The sequence below is a fragment of the Spinacia oleracea genome, chromosome 6, assembly GCF_020520425.1.
Source record: "Spinacia oleracea cultivar Varoflay chromosome 6, BTI_SOV_V1, whole genome shotgun sequence".
NCBI classification, from domain to species: Eukaryota; Viridiplantae; Streptophyta; class Magnoliopsida; order Caryophyllales; family Amaranthaceae; genus Spinacia; species Spinacia oleracea.
The window spans coordinates 114,608,233-114,629,501 of NC_079492.1; the positions used below are offsets into that span (position 1 = coordinate 114,608,233).

At 38.8% G+C, this 21,269-nt stretch overlaps 3 protein-coding genes across 3 annotated transcripts; all 3 read left to right on the forward strand.

Annotated features, from left to right (window-relative positions):
- Nucleotides 1-982: 982 nt before the first annotated feature.
- LOC110778026 (cinnamoyl-CoA reductase 2) lies at nucleotides 983-5,409 on the forward strand. The gene is made up of 6 exons (XM_021982585.2): nucleotides 983-1,330; nucleotides 1,438-1,610; nucleotides 1,705-1,890; nucleotides 4,448-4,610; nucleotides 4,789-4,975; nucleotides 5,084-5,409. The coding sequence occupies exons 1-6, from the start codon at nucleotides 1,207-1,209 to the stop codon at nucleotides 5,223-5,225; spliced, it is 975 nt and encodes a 324-aa protein (XP_021838277.1). The 5' UTR covers nucleotides 983-1,206; the 3' UTR covers nucleotides 5,226-5,409.
- Nucleotides 5,410-6,462: 1,053 nt separating this feature from the next.
- On the forward strand, nucleotides 6,463-8,586 carry LOC110778025 (gamma-interferon-responsive lysosomal thiol protein-like). Its single transcript, XM_021982584.2, has 5 exons — nucleotides 6,463-6,767; nucleotides 6,851-6,916; nucleotides 7,410-7,550; nucleotides 8,043-8,135; nucleotides 8,235-8,586. The coding sequence occupies exons 1-5, from the start codon at nucleotides 6,513-6,515 to the stop codon at nucleotides 8,412-8,414; spliced, it is 735 nt and encodes a 244-aa protein (XP_021838276.1). The 5' UTR covers nucleotides 6,463-6,512; the 3' UTR covers nucleotides 8,415-8,586.
- An 821-nt stretch (nucleotides 8,587-9,407) lies between these two features.
- Nucleotides 9,408-11,270, forward strand: LOC110778023 (gamma-interferon-responsive lysosomal thiol protein-like). The gene is made up of 5 exons (XM_021982581.2): nucleotides 9,408-9,764; nucleotides 10,021-10,086; nucleotides 10,252-10,392; nucleotides 10,499-10,591; nucleotides 10,716-11,270. The coding sequence occupies exons 1-5, from the start codon at nucleotides 9,510-9,512 to the stop codon at nucleotides 10,917-10,919; spliced, it is 759 nt and encodes a 252-aa protein (XP_021838273.1). The 5' UTR covers nucleotides 9,408-9,509; the 3' UTR covers nucleotides 10,920-11,270.
- The last annotated feature ends 9,999 nt before the right edge of the window (nucleotides 11,271-21,269 follow it).

Below are 21,269 nucleotides of genomic sequence, written 5' to 3' on the forward strand. Positions count from 1 at the left end.
GCTCTTGTGAGGTGGTCCGTCGCATAGTCCACCCTAACTGGTGTGCCGGCCATTCTTGCTAGTTCAAACAGCGCTTCTTTATCATAGTATTCCACCGGAAGTTCTGGGAAACGAATCCAAACAATCATTTTTTCAAAAGGATTCAGCGAAGGTCTGAAATTGGGTTGCCATTTTGCCAACATTAGGTAGTGATCAAGAATGAACCATGGTCCTCCAAACAAAGCTCTTTCGTAATCATCTTGAAGAGAGAAGCGAAATAGATAGATATTATGACCAAGATCGATTGTTTCTAACGAACCTTTTGGTCTCCACATAACTCTAGCTCTCTGTGTCATGAACGAGGGTCTAACACTCAATCCTAAACACTTTCCCATTAGTGTGAGATTCCAAGGATTTCGCAGCCGTATAAGCGTATCCTTAGAGAAGTGAACTGATTTACCATCATCTTGGACAATAGGTTCCTCATCATTCCATTCCATGGATGTGATGACAATTTTCCTAGCTTCATCAAACCATTGAGAGAAAGATTCAACCGCTTGACGAAATGTTTGAACCTTTTTCCCAATTTGGTCCTCGCCTACGCTTTTTCCTATATTTACAACCTGAACATTTTCGTCCACCATCATTGTATCAGTAGGTCTTCCTTGTAATGAGGCTTGCTCCTGAAAAGAGGCTTGATCTGGGGGAGGACCATGTTGGATCAAAGAATCCTGCTCCCAAAGGAGAGGATTTGACAAAAACGGGTGAAGAAGAACTTTGGGAAAAGTCGTTGGGAGTACTTTCTAGAGAGAGAAAATCTTTTTGATGCCAGACAAATGAATAAATACACATATTCAAAATAGAAAGATTAACAAGAAACAAAGAGAGTAGTTTTGAAAATTAAAGGTTTTATGTAAATCCTCTTTCCTTCTTTCACATTTGTCTAACACTTTTGACTAATCAGACCTCTAAAAATCGTTGAGAACTCAGTTACCCAAAAGGTCGCATAAAGTCTTTTGACTCGTGTATTTTCCGTAAAAAAAAAAAAATCGCGTAGCTATTGGTTGAGACTTCTTCGAGTTTCATGTTCCTCACGCTCTACATGCAAAAACATCATCTTCAATGCTACGACTGCGAACGGACCCTGCATATTACTTCTTCACACATTAACAAAAATAAAAAGAGTTCAAAACAATCACATTTCCCACCAAACATTTTCCGGCGAAAATGTCGATAACAAACGACGAGAAAGTGGTGTGTGTCACCGGCGGCAGCGGCTACATTGGTTCTTGCTTAGTCTCTCTCCTCCTCTCTCGCAACTACACCGTACACGCCACCGTCAAAGACCTCAGTTCGATCCATCTTCTCTCTCCTCTCCTTTCCTGCTGCATGCATGCATTTTGTGAACTCTTAATTTGTTCAATTAATACTAACATTCCAATTGTTGTTACGTTACAGACGATGAGAAGGAAACGAAACATCTAGAAGCCTTAGAAGGCGCAACTACTCGCCTCCGATTGTTCCAAATCGATCTTCTTGATTACGATTCCATTTTTGCCGCGGTATCCACCACCTATGGCGTTTTCCACCTCGCTTTCCCTTGCTTTGTCGATCAAGTTCAAGACCCTGAGGTTTTATTTTTATTTTTATTTTTACTTTTTGTTATTGATTTTGTTGATAATCAATTGAAAGCTCATGGAATTGCAAAAATCGAGTGATAAACAGAGGCAGATGCTTAATCCAGCGATAAAAGGGATGAATAATGTAATGAGAGCTGCAAAAGAAGCCGGAGTGAAGCGCGTGGTGGTGACTTCCTCAACATCTGCAATTATGCCTAGTCCTAATTGGCCTGCTGATGTTGTCAAGGCTGAGGATTGTTGGACTGACGTCGAGTATTGCAAGAAAAACGAGGTAATACTTCTACTTTTTATATCTTGCTAAGGTATCTTAATTTTAATTTTGGTTATGTTGGGTATGTAATATAGAATAATAACAAAAAATTTAAACAATGGACGATGATGTATTTAGAGTGAGATGAAATTGTAATTGTAATTGGAACATGAAACAAAACAAAAATAATTGTATAGAAAGGCATAGAATTATATTATAATGTAGGGATAAAAATGCATGATAATTTGTACAAAATAAAGTGATAAATGTTGCAACTTGCTACTTATTATTGTATGACAATTGACAAGTATTATGGGTCACTCATTAAAGTTGAAAATCATATACTTCATCCGTTCATTTTTACTTGCAACATTAATCACTTTTACGCATGCTAATGTACAACTTTGATCATTATTATATTTAATTTTTTTTTAAGCAAAATAATATAAAAAGTTAATATTTTGAAAATACACATTAAGACGAATCTAACAAGATCCCACATTACTATGTTTTACCGTACGTATAAATCACCAACAATTGTCAAAATAAAATATGTGAATAGTGTAAAAATCTCAAACGTTGCAAATATTAAAAATCGGAGGAAGTACTTTCTAACATAAATACAACATTATCATAATTAAAAAAAGGTAGGAAATCTTCAATATCTTAGGCCCGGTCCAAATCATGTCCAGATCAGAACGTACCGGTCTATCTAGATCAAAACCTGATCAGTAGTAGTATGTCCAGATCATAACTGATCTATCTATGTCATGTCCAGATTAGAACCGATATGTCTAATCGATTTTTCCAGATGGCCAAATCAGAACTCATATATTAAGATCAAAACCGATTTGTCTAGATCTTGTCCAGATCAGAACCGGTCTGTCTAGGTCATGTCCAAATCAGAGGCGACCTATCCATATTATAACTGATCTGTCCAGGTCTCCAGATCATGTCCAGATCAAAATCAATTTGTCCAAATCAGTACCCTTATGTCCAAATCAAAATCGATCTGTCGAAATCATATCAGAATCGATCTATTCAATCATGTCCATATCACGTCCAGGTAAGAACCCATATGCCCAAATCAAAATTGATATGTCAAAGTCATGTCCAGCTCAGAATCGACCATGTCCAGATCAGAACCGGTCTGTTTAGATCATGTCCAATTTAAAACTGATATGTCCAAATCATTTTCAGTTTATAACCGATATGTTCAGATCGTGTCCAGGCCATAACTCATATGTCTAAATGATAATTGACCTATCCAGATCAAGTCCCAGATCATAACCAATCATGTTAAGATTAGAACTGATCTGTCTAGAATATGTCCAAAAAAGAAATCGATATGTACAGATCATATCCAGATTAGATACATGAACACATGTATCCAGATCATGTCTAGATTAGAACTCATGTGCCTAGATCATAACTCATATGTCCAGATAATGTCCACATCAGAACCATATATTATGATCAAAACTGACTGTCCAGATTAGAAACAATCACTTTTAGATCAGACCCATATGTCCAGATCATAACCGATATGTGTAGAATATGTCCAGACCAGAACCGATATTTTTAGCTAATGTCTAGATCAGAATTCATATGTCTAGATTAGAATTGATATGTCCAGATCATAACTGGTCTATCTAGATTATGTCCAAGTCTATTTAATATTCCTTCCATCTTTAATTAAAAGATACACTTTGTATAATCAACCGTATTTTATTGAATAAAGACACACTTTCCTTTTTGGCATGCCATGGTCTCCACTTTCCATTATATTAATATCCTCTCCTTTTTGTGGTCCCCCACTTACTCACACCATCTTTTTATTATAATATATAATTCACCCATCATGCCACTTTCATCTTAATTATTTTAATAAATTCAACTCACTTTTCTAAAGGTAGGTGCCGGTCAAAGTGTAACTTTAATTAAATATAGAGAAAATATAATGAATAGTTAAATAATGAGCAAAGTCAAATAGATAAATGTGTAATTTTAGTAACAATATTTTACTTCAAAGTCATTTAATATTAATAGTTGTATATTTTTATTTAAATTTAAATTTTAAAAAATCAGATCAGATCATTTTTCAGATCAGAAAAAATAAGTTCAGATCAGAGCAGATTAGGATAAATAAGGTGAACTAAAGGGGGACTTAATTTGTAACAGGTTGATTTCGTTTTTGAAAAATAGGTATATTTTGTATAGGAAATCAAAAAGAAAAAGAAAAAGAAAATGTCACATATTTTGTATAGGAAACTAAAAAGAAAAAGAAAAAGTCACATATTTTGTACTTGGTATAAGATTAATTTTAAAATAGCACGTTTATACTCGATCTTGTTAGTGTTGACGTTGATACGTTGGTTTAGTTTGACGGGCCTAACCTAGTATTTTATAATCTAGGCTGTTAACGGTGATTCTTCTTCTACTCCGGTCATCTGGTTATTCTGTTTCAGTTGTAATTTCTCTTAGTATTTGTATGTATATTTATTTTGACTCCAAAAGAATATATCTTTATTGATTCTTGATGTTTGTTGGGTTAACAAACATGTACTTGTTGTTGTAGTTGTGGCATCCACTTTCCAAGACACTGGCTGAAAAAACAGCTTGGGAGTTAGCTAAAGAGAATGGTTTGGAGCTGGTAGTGGTAAATCCTGGCCTTGTGTTGGGGCCAGCTATTCCACCCACGCTAAATGCAAGCATGATTATGTTACTTCGCCTTATTCAGGGTAAGAATAAAGATACCTAGATGCTTACCATGTCTGACATGTGATTTAGGTACTTGATATCTTGTAATTTCTTCTTCATATATATGGCCAACTTGCCAATCCCTATTAATCGAGGAATATTTATCTCGAGTCTTGACATGATTTAGGATACCAGTTGATAGTTTTTCAAAAATTGTAGGCTGCACTGAAACTTATGAAGATTTCTATATGGGATCTGTCCATGTTAAGGATGTAGCTCTGGCACACATTTTAGTATATGAAGATAAGTCTGCTACTGGAAGACACTTGTGTGTGGAAGCTGTATCACATTACGGCGACTTTGCTGCCAAAGTTGCACAACTATTACCGGAGTATAACGTACCAAGGTAACTTACTTGTTAATTGCATCTTTTCAATTTGTCTGTTGAACCACAACTATCTGGAGGTTAGCTATTATTAGTACCTAGAAGTTTCTTAAAGTTTGGGCTGTACAGGTTGCCAAGAGATACACAGCCAGGGCTGTTGAGAGCCAAGGATGCAGCAAAGAAGTTGATGGATTTAGGTCTGCAGTTCATACCAATAGAGCAAATAATCAAAGAGTCTGTTGAAAGCTTAAAGAGCAAAGGTCTTTTATAACCTTCCTTGTTCAAGCTCTAAGATCAGAAGCTATGTGTCTTTATAAACCCTGCACTTACTAGTGCAGTGTTAGTAGACTGCGAATAATGTTGTATTTTAGTTGTTCTAGCAACCTTATAAGCTTGTACTAGCAACTTTGAGATCACTTCAACTCTAAGAGCAATAAATGACTATTTTAATAGCACAGATACATCAAGTTGTTCTCCTGTTTAACCTGTCTTTACGCTGTTTTCTCTGCTTTATCATCTGTGTTTGCTGATGGTAAACATGAGCATTATAGTAGCATGATAAGTCTGCTCTCGTGCAGAATACTAACCCTCAATCTTTTTGGAACAGACGACAAACTTACTACACTATCTCAAGTGTTGTTAATTTCAGGTTCATATTCATACTCCTATTTTTTACAGACTGTTTTTTGCAACTCATTTAGCTAATAAAACAAACAAGAGATAGTGCTTTCACTCTTGGAAATGGATTTTCCAAGAATGTAACTTCTCATTACCTCAACAATTGTTATTTTAGAACTAATGAGAGTAACCCTTTTGTGAAAGTGGGTTTAATTAGGATGAATTTGATAATGCTCTTACTTAATACAAGCATGATATTGTTTGGCGAATGGCGTTGTTATCAGTCATTTTCTTATAGAAAATAGTAATGAAGATTGAAGAATATAAGAGAATTCTTACCATATTTGTGTTTCATCATTTTCCACTTATTTCAGTTTTAGTATCTTTAAGACGAAGGCATATTTTACCAGAGCTATGTTTTTACTGCCAATAATGAAATATAACTCCTACTCCGAAGTAATGAACTGAGATCAGAGAGTAAAGTTATTCTCATTTTTCACCATTAGGAGTACATTTTTGTTCATATTTTCCTTCCTACAGGCCTGAATAATACTCTGCGTGACTACCGAGTGCACCTCTTTTGACGCACAATAATGTCTGCATCCGAGTGCACCATACAAGCACTGCGCATCATCTCAGTCACTGTTAATTTTTCATTCCTACATCACAGATTCACTGACAGTAAATATACTAGGAGAACAAAAGTAGGAACCGAAGAGTCCTAGACGTCTTGCCATCCCCCCACATTCAGTAAACAAAACTGCAATTGGGAGACTTGTGCTCTAAATGTCAGCAAATTAGTGTTTTATGATGTAACCTTTATCCAAAAATATAACCTCCTGAATTTGAAAATGATGGCACCCCTTATAAATACCAGTACTTGTAAATCTCAAATCTCCATCCTTTTTTTCAAAATCCTCTGTTCTTTTTGGCTGCACAAATGGCTTCAACTTTGCGACAGTGTTTCTTTCTTTTCGCATTCTTAACAATGATTCAAGTCTGCTTAGGAAGTTCAAACCCCGCAGAGAAAGTAACATTAGATTTGTACTACGAGAGCTTGTGTCCTTTCAGTATTAAGTTCATCATCACTGAACTCCCACTCATCTTCCAGAATGGGATCATTGACATTGTTGATCTTCGACTTTTTCCTTGGGGGAACGCTGAGCTTTCTTCCCACACCTCCTTTACTTGCCAGGTCTATTTTCATCTACATTTCTTTTTTTAAATGACTTCTTTAAAAGGCATATTTTTTTCTTAACATTGCTAATATCATTTCAGCATGGTCCTCATGAATGCTTACTTAACACTGTTGAAGCTTGTGCCATTGATATGTGGCCCGATCTGGTAAACTCTCTCGTTTTTTCTCCTTCTTTATTTTATTTCTTTCAAGTGAACTACTGCAATTTTATTGATCATAATACATTAATACTTTTGATCCAAGTCATAATAGTTGTTGTAGATTTTGATACCTGTGATTTCTACTGTTTTAGAGTTTCAGGTTGTATTTATTTTGATCCAAGTCATACACTTGTAACTTTGTAAAGCTATATAATCAAGTGCAGTTTGATAGACCTGTGATTTGTTCTGTTCTAGGGTTGCATGTTTTGTGACTCTTTTTTTCTCACATTAGCTGCATATTTATCTAAATACTTCAGCTTCTTCTGCTGTTCACTTTGTTTATTGTTTACAAAGTATATTTGTTTTTGTGCAGACAATTTTTTTCATTTTGTTAAAAACTTGCATTTGTTTTGTCAGCAGCTTTAAACTGTCTTTTGGTGTGGATAAATTAATCTGATATCTGTAATTCAACGACTAACATACAACGCGGATTTGACAGGAAGACCACTTCCTATTTATAGGTTGTGTTGAGAGTCAGGTTTTTAAGGGAAAGTACAAGGAGTGGGGCGCTTGTTTCAAGGAGTTTGGTTTGGATCCAAAACATGTAACTAGTTGTTACAAGGGTGAAGATGGCAAGAAGGTCAGCTTTGTTTAACTTAGTGATGTATCTTCATTGTTTCATGTTAGATTGTCTAGTTCCTGTAATCGAGAATTAACCTCTCTTTGCAATATTTTCTTAGTTTTGACCAGCTTGGCTTGTTTACATACCTTTACATTTACACTTACACAATCCATTGAAGAGTACTAGAGCAGCTTCTATTAATTGCTTATGATACCCTACATTATCAACCCAAAATACGCGAACCAAACACCCCTAAGATATCATCTGTATACTGATAGTAATACAAGCTTGCGCGCAGTGATCAAAGCTTTGTAAGCAGAATTGTGATCTGTTTTCTTGATTCTTATCAAGAACTTTTATCAAGGAATATTCTGAAATATTTAAGGCAGGCTATAAAATTTATCTGTTAGTTCAGCTCCTTGTGTTTCTGTCAACGAATAGCCATGTACATTTTGAGTTGACAGTACACGTTGGTGGATTTTAACTTATTGAGTTGTGTGCACTGTGCAGCTTGAGCTGAAGTATGCAAATCTGACTTCTGCACTGAAACCTCCTCATGACTTCGTGCCATGGGTAGTTGTGGCTGGAAAACCCCTTTTTGATGTGAGAACTGAGAACAACCAATTCTGATGGATATCCTCATTATCGATTTTGTTCTTCAGAATGATTAATTACTAACCCCTTTTTTCCCCAATGTTGTAGGATTATGAGAACTTTATAAGTTACATTTGCAAAGCTTACAAAGGACCTCTACCTAGTGCTTGCAAGAAAGCATCCTTTGCAAGTATTCCAAGAAACAAGACTAAAGCATCCTTTGCAAGTGTTTCGAGAAAGAAGACTAATCATGTTCTCCCTGCCAGTGAACCCGCAGTGCCTTTTTAGTCCTTGATAACATCATGGATGAATCATTAGATGATATGAATCCCGCTGTCATGTAAAACACATTGTGGTTGTTTGCATTGTGTCAATTAGCCATTAATTAAGGCGTATAGCTGCTATGTAAACAAAGAGCTAGCCTTATCTGCTATAGAAAAACCCATTAAATTTTCTCATACTTTTCTCTTGGCACATAATGTTTGTCTAATGAATGCTGGCGCATAAACTAGTTTAACGCTGCAGGATACGATGCCTACACTGGTATTAAAACTTAGAGAGTTCAGAGGGTATGCTTTCTTGCTACAAGTCTTGTTACATAATGCCTATGCAAATGTGCAACAACAAAAACCTGTGTGAGAACAGTTTCTATTTAGCAGGCCGTGTAATACCCTCTACAGTCGTCATTGATCTGACACACGTAGAGGTGTTTCCAATGTCCTTTCACATTTTTGGTTGAGATGCACCACAACAACGTTGTTTTTCCCTGCAATGCACCAAACGATGTCGTGTATCTCACAAAGGCGATAAAGCCCAATTCGATCTTTGACCAGTTCACCCAACAACCTGGTCATACATGTTAAATTCCCCCCTCTCTCTTACACGTCTTCATCCACTACTAATTACATGTGGAAATGATGATAACTACTAAGCTTATCTAAACAAACAAAAAATCGTTGATCAAATCAAACAACATAAATTAATATCTATTTTTTTTCCTTAAATTCTTAAAATAAGCACTAATGGTAATTGAAAACCACCTCTCTGTATGCGTACACCCGACCCCCCTTACCCCGCTTCTTGTGGGAGTCTTTTAAAACAATGGGTAATGATAATGATTATGAAAATAAACACAACGGTAATACAAGTTAGTTACAAATTGGTGTGGGGTTCGAACCTATGACCTGTCGTACAGAAGTTGTACATGCGTCATAAGTAAATATCTGAATCTTGCGTATTACATAAGAATCCTCAAACTGAAAGATTCTCACACTGCCACCTCTACTCCTACAACATCCACATATCAATATATAAATGTACCATTTTTAGCAAGTAGACCTCCAAACTTTACAAAATCCTCTGTTTCTTGTTTTGGCTGCAAAAATGGGTTTAATTCTGAGGCGATGTTTAACTCTTCTAGCATACTTAGCCATGATCCAAGTATGCTTCGGAAGTTTGAATTCAGCAGGGAAAGTGCAGTTAGATTTTTACTATGAGAGCTTGTGTCCTTACTGTGCCAAATTTATCATCAACGAGCTTCCTATCATCTTCCAGAACGGGTTGATTGACATCGTTGATCTTCGCCTTTTTCCTTGGGGAAACGCTAGGCTCACTTCCAACAACTCCTTTACTTGCCAGGTATAATCTACCCAGGTTGATGAGCTAAGTAGTTTTCATTTTCTTATTGTCAGTTTTCAAAATGAACAAAATTATTATTGATAGGATTAATTTTAAGTTGATGAATCAACCTAAATCACATGAATTCAAAAATCATAAAATCAAAAACTGAAAACTGAAAACTTACAATTATATGTAATTGAGGTTTTGTTTTTGTTATCATTGTTAAACTTTTTATAAACTGATTATCTGTTTTTGCTTGATGCTTTCATTGCAGCATGGCCCAACTGAATGCTTATTCAATTCTATTGAAGCTTGTGCAATTGATACCTGGCCTAATCTGGTAAAAAAAAAACTCTTTTGATATTTGCAGATTATCATATACTTTAGTAGTTTATTTGTTTCAAGTAAGCCACTGTATTTTTTTCATGAATTTGATGTAATCATAGTCGTCTTAAACATTTTAGAGGCCTGATCACCCATATGGCCATATCTAAATCTTTGACAGGATAAACACTTCCCGTTTATTAGCTGTGTTGAGAACCAAGTTTCTGAAGGCAATTACACCCAGTGGAAAACTTGTTTCAAGGAATTGGGTTTGAATCCAAAAGCTGTTACAAGTTGTTACAAAGGTGAATATGGCAAAAAGGTCAGTCTTCTTTTGTGATCTATTTTCACCTTTTCTTGTTAGTACGTTTGATGTCTTGTTAATATGTTCTGAAATTAATTTAAGTGTTGGATCGATTTCCTTGCAGCTTCAGCTAAAATATGGAGCACTAACTGCAGCACTCGAACCTCCTCATCAATATGTTCCCTGGGTAGTTGTGGATGGAGAACCTCTTCTTGAGGTCAGAACTGTCATTTTTATTGTCCTCGTAATTACATATGCCATCATTCTGTGTAATCTAATAATCTTTTGTTGTTCTTTTGGAAGATTAGTAACTAATACTTAATTTATCTTTTATGTTATAGGATTATGAAAACTTTGTAAGTTACATATGTAAAGCATACCAAGGAACTCCACCTAGTGCGTGCAAGAAAGAATCCTTTGAAAGTGTTTCGAGAAAGAGGACTGCTCATGTGGCCCGTGTCTGCTACACAGAACAGACTGCAAAGGCGCAATTCCTAGTGAACCTTTGGTCTTCCATAACATCATGGCTGGATCATATGATATAAACTCACGGATGATGATAAAGGTCGCAAGTTGCGACAACATTTAGTTGCCGCAATCTTACGTGTCGGAGTTTAACTAGTACATATATGCGTCACGTAGGCTATGTGTCATCAGAATAATTTTACTATCAATGTAATATTTTACTATGAAAATATATAAATAAGGTAGTCGATATAAAGAAAGAAACAAATTAGAATATTCAGATTTTACTACCTTTTTATTAAACATGTATAATAGGTTATATAAGTTAAATATTTTAATTTCTAATTTAAATCATGACACATAAGCATGTCATATCATCATTGTGACACGGCTTAAAGGTCGCATGTTGCGACCTTTATCATTTTCGTAAACTCAATCCTGTTTTATGTAAAAGAGAGTAGCCATAAAAGCGTTAGGCATACAAGTATAGAATTAGTTGTAGACTTGTAGCGTAAGCAACGACCAAGCTAGCTTGTTTGTTTAGGAAAGTCCTCTTAGTATCCTATGGCATGAACATTTGCCTTATGATCGAGTGTTGTTTAATTATGTATATCAAGATCAACTCTGTAATTCTGTAAGGATGTTGATAATGGTCTAATGGAAGAAGGTTGTTCAAATCTTAGTGATCAAGTTATGGCGTAATTAATGACTTCACTAAGAAAGATAATAACTATTACATCCGTCCCTTTTTATTTGCCCCATTTTCCTTTTTGAGATTGCACTATACCCTTAAAAGGTAAGTTTTCTCATTTGCTCTCTCTCTATCTCTTCATGCGGGACCATGCACTTTGCTCTCAATTCTTAATAAAGTGAATTTTCTTCCATAGAGCAATAAAAAAAGGGACAGGCTGTTACTAATGATCAAACTGATCACAACAAACACAACAACGAGCACAATCAACAACTGCTGACTGCATTGCTAACCAAGTTGTTCAGCTTGGAAGATCAGGAAACAAAGATCAGTGACATGGCAGCAAACACAGATTGATGACATGTAATAAGTTTGTTACAAGCTGCAGTTAGTTAGTTGTTTGTTACAAGCTGCAGTTAGTCAGTTAGTTGTTAGCTCAACAGATTGTATAGCAACAGCATCAGCCATATAAATAAGGCTGCTGATCTCTTCTCTTAATTCAATTGATTGTAACAATTCTTCAATCAATAAAATTCTCTCTCTCTCTCTTTCTCTCCTACATTTTAGTAATCAGAAGTTTAAGAACTTCTTCATGGTATCAGAGCTAGCATAGTTCCTGCAAGTTTTCCGCAAATTCATTTACTGCTAAGATTGCAGCAAACACATTATCTTTCATAAATCAAAGTTCAAAGAAACTTGAAATTTTCTGTTTGGTAATCACTGCAACATGCCAGGTCATACTATGGACAAGTGTTGGAAGCTCCATGGCTATCCAGCCAATTATAGAAATAAGAGGTTTGCAGGAATGGTAAAGGGGGATGATGATGTGCAGAATGATGAGAATGTCACTCATATCTCACAAGAACAGTACCAACATTTCTAGAGTCTCATCAATGATGGAGAAAAACAATTTGATCACAAAGCAAATGTAGCAGGTACTTGCTTACTCACCTCTTTTAATTCAAGGTGGATTATAGATAGTGGAGCAACAGACCACATATGTTCTAATCTGGATCTTTTTCACACCTATTCTAAAGTTGATAAAGATGCTAAAACAATAACAGTAGCTGATGGCAAACAAGTTCAGGTTACACATGTGGGTGATGTTAGGATTAGTAATGACATCGTTCTCCAAAATGTTCTTCATGTTCCTACTTGTCAATTTAATTTGATCTCAACTCACAAGTTATGTAAAGATTTGTCTTGCCATATAATTTTTACTCATAATAAATGCTTGATTCAGGAGCATTCCCAGAAATCAGTGGTTCTTGGTAAACTAGAGTCAGGATTGTATGTTGTGGTTGAAGGTGGTTTGCAGAATAAGACATCGAAGGATAATGTCATTACAAGTTCAGAAGTGTTAGCCACAATTAGTGAGGATATTAAACTGTGGCACTTAAGGATGGGGCATCTACCTTTTGATAAGTTGCACCTAGTCAATAAAGCTTTACCATCTGTAGGTAGGCATTGTGATAGTTTCTGTCAGATCTGTCCAAGAGCAAAACAATGTAGGCAACCTTTTTCAATTAGTCATACAAAGACTAATCAATGTTTTGAGTTACTACATATTGATGTATGGGGTCCATATAAAGTCAAGACTCATGACAATTGTACTTTTTTCCTCACCATTGTAGATGATTTTTCAAGAAACACTTGGACTTTTTTGATGAAGAATAAATCTGATTGTGTTCCTATTTTGTCCAATTTCTTGAATTTTGTTCACACTCAGTATGACATGAAGATCAAATGTATTAGAACTGATAATACCAAGGAGTTATGTGAGGGCAGAATATTGGTTTTATACCAAGGGAATGGCATTAAACACCAAAGAAGTTGTGCTGAAACACCTCAGCAGAATGGGGTTGTAGAAAGAAAACACAGGCATCTTTTAGAAACTGCCAGGGCATTGTTTTTCCAATCAAGATTGCCAATTAGGTTTTGGGGTGAATGTCTCCTTACAGCCACTCATTTAATCAACAGAATGCCTTTAAGTAGTATTGATTTTGATATCCCCTGTGAGAGACTGAATAAGACTGCAGTGGTTCTAGATCATCTGAAGGTATATGGTTGTCTTGGCTATGTATCAACAATCAAGGCTAACAGGTCCAAATTCGATTCAAGATCTGTTCCCTGTGTTTTACTTGGCTATCCACCTGATCAAAAGGCTTACAAGATGTTGAATCTGGAAACCAAACAGATCATTGTTTCCAGGGATGTTCAATTTCATGAGAAGCACTTACCTTTTCATATTTCAGCTAACCAACACACAAACACAAACCCAATCTTTCTTCCAGTTCATACACCTTTTGATCTCCAAACTGATTTTGATATTCCAGATGTTTTTGATATCTCAGAACCTCCACCAACACCAAACACTGCACCAAACACTGAACCAAACACTGAACCAAACACTGAACCAAATACTGAACCTTCGCCAGATTTAAACACTGAACAAAACACTGAACCAAACACTGAACCACCTATTATACCTACTCCACCTAATAATGTTCCAATTAGACAATCAAACAGAACTCACAAACCACCAACTTGGATGAGTGATTTTGTCTGTATTGCCACTAACAACAGTTGGTGCAACATTGTTTGTTTTGATGATCTCCCTGATGGTCACAAAGTTTTAGTAAACCAGATCATCAAAGAAACAGAACCTGTCAATTTTCTTGAAGCTTCTCAGTCCAAAGAGTGGATTTCAGCAATGGACAAAGAACTTGCAGCTCTCACAGCTAATGATACATGGGAGATTTGTATTCTTCCTAAGGGAAAAAAGGCCATAGGTTGCAAATGGGTGTATAGGATAAAACTGAAGAAAGATGGCACTATTGAAAGATACAAGGCTAGACTTGTAGCCAAAGGTTTCACACAGAAGTATGGAATAGACTATGGGGAAACTTTCTCACCTGTGGTTAAAATGGCTACAGTTAGGTGCTTAATTGCTTTGGCTGTCACCAATTCTTGGGTTGTTCATCAACTAGATATCAATAATGCTTTTTTGCATGGTGATCTCACAGAAGAGGTTTATATGAAGGTTCCAGATGGTATTCCCAATCCTGATCACAAAGTTTGCAGGCTTAAAAAGTCTCTGTATGGTCTAAAACAAGCTAGTAGGCAATGGTTTGCCAAGCTCACTTCTGAACTCATTCTACTGGGTTTCATTCAGTCCAAAAACGATTATTCATTGTTTATCAAGACTCTGAATGGTTCACAGACCCTAGTAGCAGTATATGTAGATGACATTTTGCTAACTGGTCCAAATTTCTCAGAAATTCTTGCTTTGAAGACACACTTACACAATAAGTTCAGCATTAAGGATTTGGGTGAGCTCAATTACTTTCTGGGAATAGAAATTTCCAGAACACACAATGGGGTTGTTCTTACTCAATCCAAGTTCACTAGAGAACTCCTAGCAGATTGTGCAATGGATGTGTCTAAACCAGCTAAGACCCCTTTACCAGCTAAACTTAAACTTACATCTTTGGAGGATGAACCCTTTACTGATCCTAACCAGTTCAGATGTTTAGTTGGAAAATTAAATTTTCTCACTCACACTAGACCTGACTTATCATTTGCTGTCCAAACATTGAGTCAGTTCATGCAGTCTCCCAAGTTGTCTCATCAAAAGGCATTGCATCACCTGCTCAGATATGTTGCACATACAGCTGGTCAAGGCATCTCTATTCAACCTTCTTCTAGTCTCACTTTACAGGCTTACTGTGATTCTGATTGGGCAGCTTGCCCTGATACAAGAAGGTCAGTAACTGGTTATGTGATGCTTTTGGGAAATAGCCCCATTTCTTGGAAATCAAAGAAGCAGACTACTATTTCCAGATCCTCATCTGAAGCTGAGTACAGAGCTATGGCAGCTGCTGCTTCTGAGATAACTTGGTTGGTTAGGTTGCTACAGGAAATGGGATTATCTAATCTAACTCCTATTCAATTGAAGTGTGACAATCAATCTGCCATTCATATAGCTAAGAATCCAGTTCATCATGAACGTACCAAACATATTGAATTAGATTGTCATTTTACTAGAGACAAGGTCCTTGAAGGCCTAATTGAGTTAACTTTATGTTCCTACTGCTGATCAATTAGCTGATGTGCTCACCAAGGTCTTGTCCTCTCCTCAACACTCTCATTTACTGTCCAAGCTAGGTATGCTTTCTCATGATTCAGCCCCTAGCTTGAGGGGGGGTATTGGAGCACATGATCAGGCTGTTACTAATGATCAAACTGATCACAACAAACACAACAACGAGCACAATCAACAACTGCTGACTGCATTGCTAACCAAGTTGTTCAGCTTGGAAGATCAGGAAACAAAGATCAGTGACATGGCAGCAAACACAGATTGATGACATGTAATAAGTTTGTTACAAGCTGCAGTTAGTTAGTTGTTTGTTACAAGCTGCAGTTAGTCAGTTAGTTGTTACAAGTTGTTAGTTGTTAGCTCAACAGATTGTATAGCAACAGCATCAGCCATATAAATAAGGCTGCTGATCTCTTCTCTTAATTCAATTGATTGTAACAATTCTTCAATCAATAAAATTCTCTCTCTCTCTCTTTCTCTCCTACATTTTAGTAATCAGAAGTTTAAGAACTTCTTCCACAAGGTAAAGGAGCAGAAGCTGCCTTACAACCTTCCATATCAGAATCCTTAAGAATGTCATTGATATATTTCTTCTGGGACAGAAAAATGCCATTAGAATTTCTATGCACCTCTATGCCCAGAAAATAAGAGAGAAGACCAAGGTCTTTAATTGTGAATGCCTGATCAAGTAAAGTTTTCACATGTTGTATTTGAGAAATAGAAGTTCCAGTAACCAGAATATCATCAACATAAACCAGAATTATCAGAAACTCCCCATCAAGTGTTCTGGTGAACAAAGAATAGTCTTGCTTGGATTGCTCAAAATGTAAAGTTTTCAAGAATTTGCATAGCTCCTTATTCCATTGTCTAGAAGCCTGTCTTAGGCCATAAATGGACCTTTTTAGCTTACAAACTTCCCCTGAATGAGCTTTGGTGTAGCCAGGTGGGGGTTTCATGTATACTTCCTCATCAATGAACCCATGCAGAAAAGCATTGTTCACATCTAACTGAAACAAATCCCAACCTTTTACAGCAGCTAGGGCAATAACAATCCTTATTGTGGCTAACTTAGCAACTGGTGAAAAGGTTTGTGTAAAATCTCTCCCTTCAACCTGCTGGTAACCAATTGCCACCAACCTTGCTTTATATTTATCAATAGTATAATCAGGATTGAGTTTAGTCCTGTAAACCCATTTTGAACCAATTGCCTTTTTTCCTTCAGGTAATTGAGTAAGCTCCCATGTGTCATTGCTTTCAAGAGCATCTATTTCTTTGCTCATAGCCTGTACCCAATTGGTGTCATCTTTGGCTTGGCTATAGAACTTGGGATCATTAACAAAAGGCAAGACAGAAAAAGCCAAAGATTCCCAAATGTCAAAACTGTCAAGAGCCATAGCTAACAACCAATCATCATTGTCAATATCAGGAGAACAAGAACTCACAGAAAAAGTGAGAGATTCACTACTAGAAGACATATCAGTATGCCTATGAGGAACATAACCACTAGGTCAACCCCTAGGTCAACCCGAGGACGTGAGCAGCCACGCGCAGAGCAGTTGCCTGACTCTGAGTCTGAACTTTCTGACACTAGGTCAACCCCCGTCATGCCGGATAGACCTCTCCCTCATCCAACTTATACGCATCTGAGCCAGGCGCGTCCAGGGGCCACCCGTCCAACCCGTCAAACTCGCGGACGCGAGTCCTCCCAGCGGCTACCCTACTCCAGGCGTCAAGACCCTGTATATCACATTCAGGAGGGGGTGTCCAACATGGCCCTAGGGCACACCACCCCTTTTGCAGACTCCATCATGAGAGCCCCGAGGGAACCCAAAGTCAAGCCGCCCAACATTGATGCTTACGATGGTACCACAGATCCGGACATGCACCTCTTGGTTTACCGGCATCACATGTATGTCCAAGGAACAACTGACTCAACCTGGTGTAAGTATTTTCCGGGCACACTCAAAGGAGTAGCCTCTAAGTGGTTCGAGAGACTTCCGGCCGGAACTATTCGCTCTTTTTCGGAGCTCGAGCTATTGTTCTCTACTCGGTTCATGGCTCACAAGGAATAGAAGAAGACGAGCATGCATCTGAGTAGGATTCAGCAAGGGAAGGACGAGTCCCTGAGGAGTTATGTGAAGAGATTCAATCTAGAGGCAGGGCAAATTCCGGATTTGCCAGATGGTGTTGCATTCGATAACTTCATTCGAGGGCTTAAAAAGGGCTCTTTCAAGTTTGATCTGGTAAAGAAAAGCGTCCGAACAATGGCAGAAGTGCTGGATGAGGCGGAGGCCTTCATTCATGCAACAGAGATTTGCAGCGTCCCGAAAGACCCCAGAGGAAGTGATACCGCCGAGCTAGCGGCAAAAAAGGAGAAATTTGAAAAGAAGAACCGGCCTAACGGGACGTGGGCTATTGCAAAAGAATCAGACAGGGCTCCCGGAGCGGCAGGTCAGAAACGGCCCAGAACTTATGATCGGGAGCGATTCGAGTATAACACAGACATGTACACAATCCTGATGGACGTCGGGTCCAAATATGACATTGATCGTCCATTTCCCATGAAGTCACCACCAGAAAGTAGGGACCCCAAACTGTACTGTCACTTTCACAGTGACATTGGGCATGACACCAATGAATGTAAGAGCTTGAAAAGGGCATTGGACGGCCTAGCCACCAAGGGGTTCTTAAAAAGTTATATCAGCAGGAACACGGGAGGTTCTGGCAAACCCTTCTACAAGAAAAACAAATCCCCTCCCTCGGAGGAAGATGGGAATCGTACCGACCCAGAGTGCGTGGCAGTCATCTCAGGAGGATTGGCCGCCGGCGGGCCGACCATGAGGGGCCAGAAGGATTATGCCAAGCGATTGGGGCAAGTGATGCTGTCCGGCAAGGCCACAGTTGACCCGTTTCCAAAAGTTGAAATCGGCGAGGCCGACCGTGGGAAAATCTCCACCCCGCATGATGATCCTTTGGTAATTGAGTTAAAAGTTGCTAACCTAAGGGTTAGGCGTATTTTGGTTGATACAGGAAGTTCGTCGGACATAATTAGTCTAGAGTGCTTGAATCGGCTGCAACATGATCCCTCAAAAATTGAGAAAATCCACTATCCCATTATAGGCTTCGGAGGTAGTGTCATCCACCCAGTCGGCATAATTACCCTTCCTCTGAGGATGGGAAATAAAAAGGAATCTCGGCAAATGGATGTCCGTTTTCTCATAGTGAAAGATCTGACGGCATATAACATCATCTTGGGGCGTCCCACGTTGAACAGGGCAAAGGCTGTCATTGTGACTCATCTGATGCTTCTTAAGTTCATTTGTGACGATGGGAGCGTCAGCACTATACATGGTGACCAACAACAAGCTAGAGATTGCTACCTAACCACCTTGAGTCCAGAAGCATGGGGGACGGGTGAAGAGAAAGGGACGTCGAGCAACAAACGAAAATGTGGTGACACGCAACCCAAGGTCGTCAAAGAAACATTAACTATCTCAGCAGGGCACATGGAAGAGAGACGCCCAGAGCCTGTTGGGGCCCATTTCAATGTGGTTTTAAACACAGACAAACCTGACAGAGTAGTGCCCATCGGGATTTCTCCTGACGACCCGCTGGCGGCAGAGTTGGTCCACCTTTTGAGAGAATTTGAAGATATCTTTGCTTTCACGGTGGACGAAATGCCGGGTATTGACCCTGCTGTGGCCGTCCATAAGCTGAATGTGGACCCAAACTTTAAACCGGTTCGTCAGAAGAAAAGGAACCATGGGGAAGATAGAAATCAGGCGGCAGCCGCGGAAATACAGAAGTTGATGGAGGCTGGGTTCGTCAGGCCTAGTCAGTACCCCGACTGGGTTGCTAACGTGGTTCTCGTCAAAAAACCTAATGGTACCTGGAGAATGTGTGTTGATTACACCAACCTCAATAAGGCATGTCCAAAGGACAGTTTCCCATTTCCCAAGATTGACCGGCTCGTCGACTCTACAGCGGGGCATGCCATGATGAGCTTTATGGATGCCTACTCAGGGTTTCACCAGATTCCGTTGTGGCCTGACGACCAGGAAAAAACGTCATTTGTTACTGAACAAGGCCTTTACTGCTACAAGGTGATGCCGTTTGGGTTAAAAAATGCACCGGCCACCTTTCAGCGTCTTATTAACACTGTGTTCATTAAGCAGCTCGGCAGGAATATTGAAGCTTACATTGACGATATGATCGTAAAAAGTAAGCTGAGGGCGGCGCACATAACTGATCTCAGGGAGACATTTGAGACTATTCGAGCTTACAACATGAGGTTGAATCCTAAGAAGTGTGTGTTCGGGGTGACGGCAGGCAAATTCTTAGGTTTCTTGATTGATGAAAGAGGAATTGAAGCCAACCCAGACAAAATCCAGGCAGTAATTGATATGAGCTCACCAAAGACAGTGAAGGAGGTCCAGCGGCTCACAGGTTGCTTGGCCGCCCTGGGCAAATTCCTTTCCAGGGCTGGAGACAAGTGCCACTACTTTTTTAGGTCTGTCAGAAAGAAGGCCAAGTTTGAATGGTCGGACGAGGCCGAGGCGGCATTGGTCAGATTAAAGGAGCACTAATACACCTTGCCTCGTCTTGTTAGTCCCTTGCTAGGAGAGACTTTGTACATGTATCTCGCCGTGTCCGAGCACTCGTTGAGTGCCGTTCTACTGACAGAGAGGGAGGGAATACAGATGCCGGTATACTTTGTCAGTCATGTTCTTCAAAATGCTGAAGTTAGATATCCTACAGTGGAAAAGTTTGGCTTAGCTCTGTTCATGGCCAGCAAAAAGCTCCGTCCTTATTTCTTAGCTCACAAAATAGTGATCTGCACCGATCAGCCGCTCAAACTGCCCTTCACAAAGCTGGAGGCGTCAGGACGAATGCTGAATTGGGCAATAGCGCTGAACGCCTTTGATATCACCTATGAGCCGAGGAAAGCTGTCAAGGGGCAGGCATGTGCCGACTTCATTGTTGAAATGACGAGGCCAGACTTTGCCAAGAATACAAGCACAGTGTGGACAGTGTATGTAGACGGCTCATCCACACAGAATGGATGTGGAGCAGGGATAATCTGTCACTCCCCAGAAGGAGATACTTTTGAATATGCTATGCGATTTAACTTCCAGGCGTCAAATAATGAAGCCGAATATGAAGCCCTGCTTTGTGGCATTAAAATGTGTAAGGCGGCAGGCGCCGAGGAGATTGTAGCACTATCTGACTCCCAACTGATTGTGAGCCAAGTTAATGGGACCTACGAAGCTAGGGATCCGACTATGGTCAAATACATGCAGGCCGTCCATCAGGAAATAGAGCCACTGAAAAGTTTTGAAGTAAAGCAAGTCCCTCGCTCGGAAAATAACCAAGCTGATGCCCTGTCAAAGTTGGCAAGTTCCGCGTCTTGTGATACCCCTCGGCACGTGTTTTGGGAGGTAAAAGAGCACAAAAGTGTTGAGCAAATGGAGGTGGAAACTCTTGACAGAACGTCCACATGGATGGATGACATAGTAAACTTCAAAATGAATGGAGTCTTGCCCGAAGACTCAAGGGAAGCGGCAAAACTTCAAAAGAAATGTTCTTGGTTTGAAATGTGGAACGGCACCCTCTACAAAAAGGCCTACTCCCGTCCTT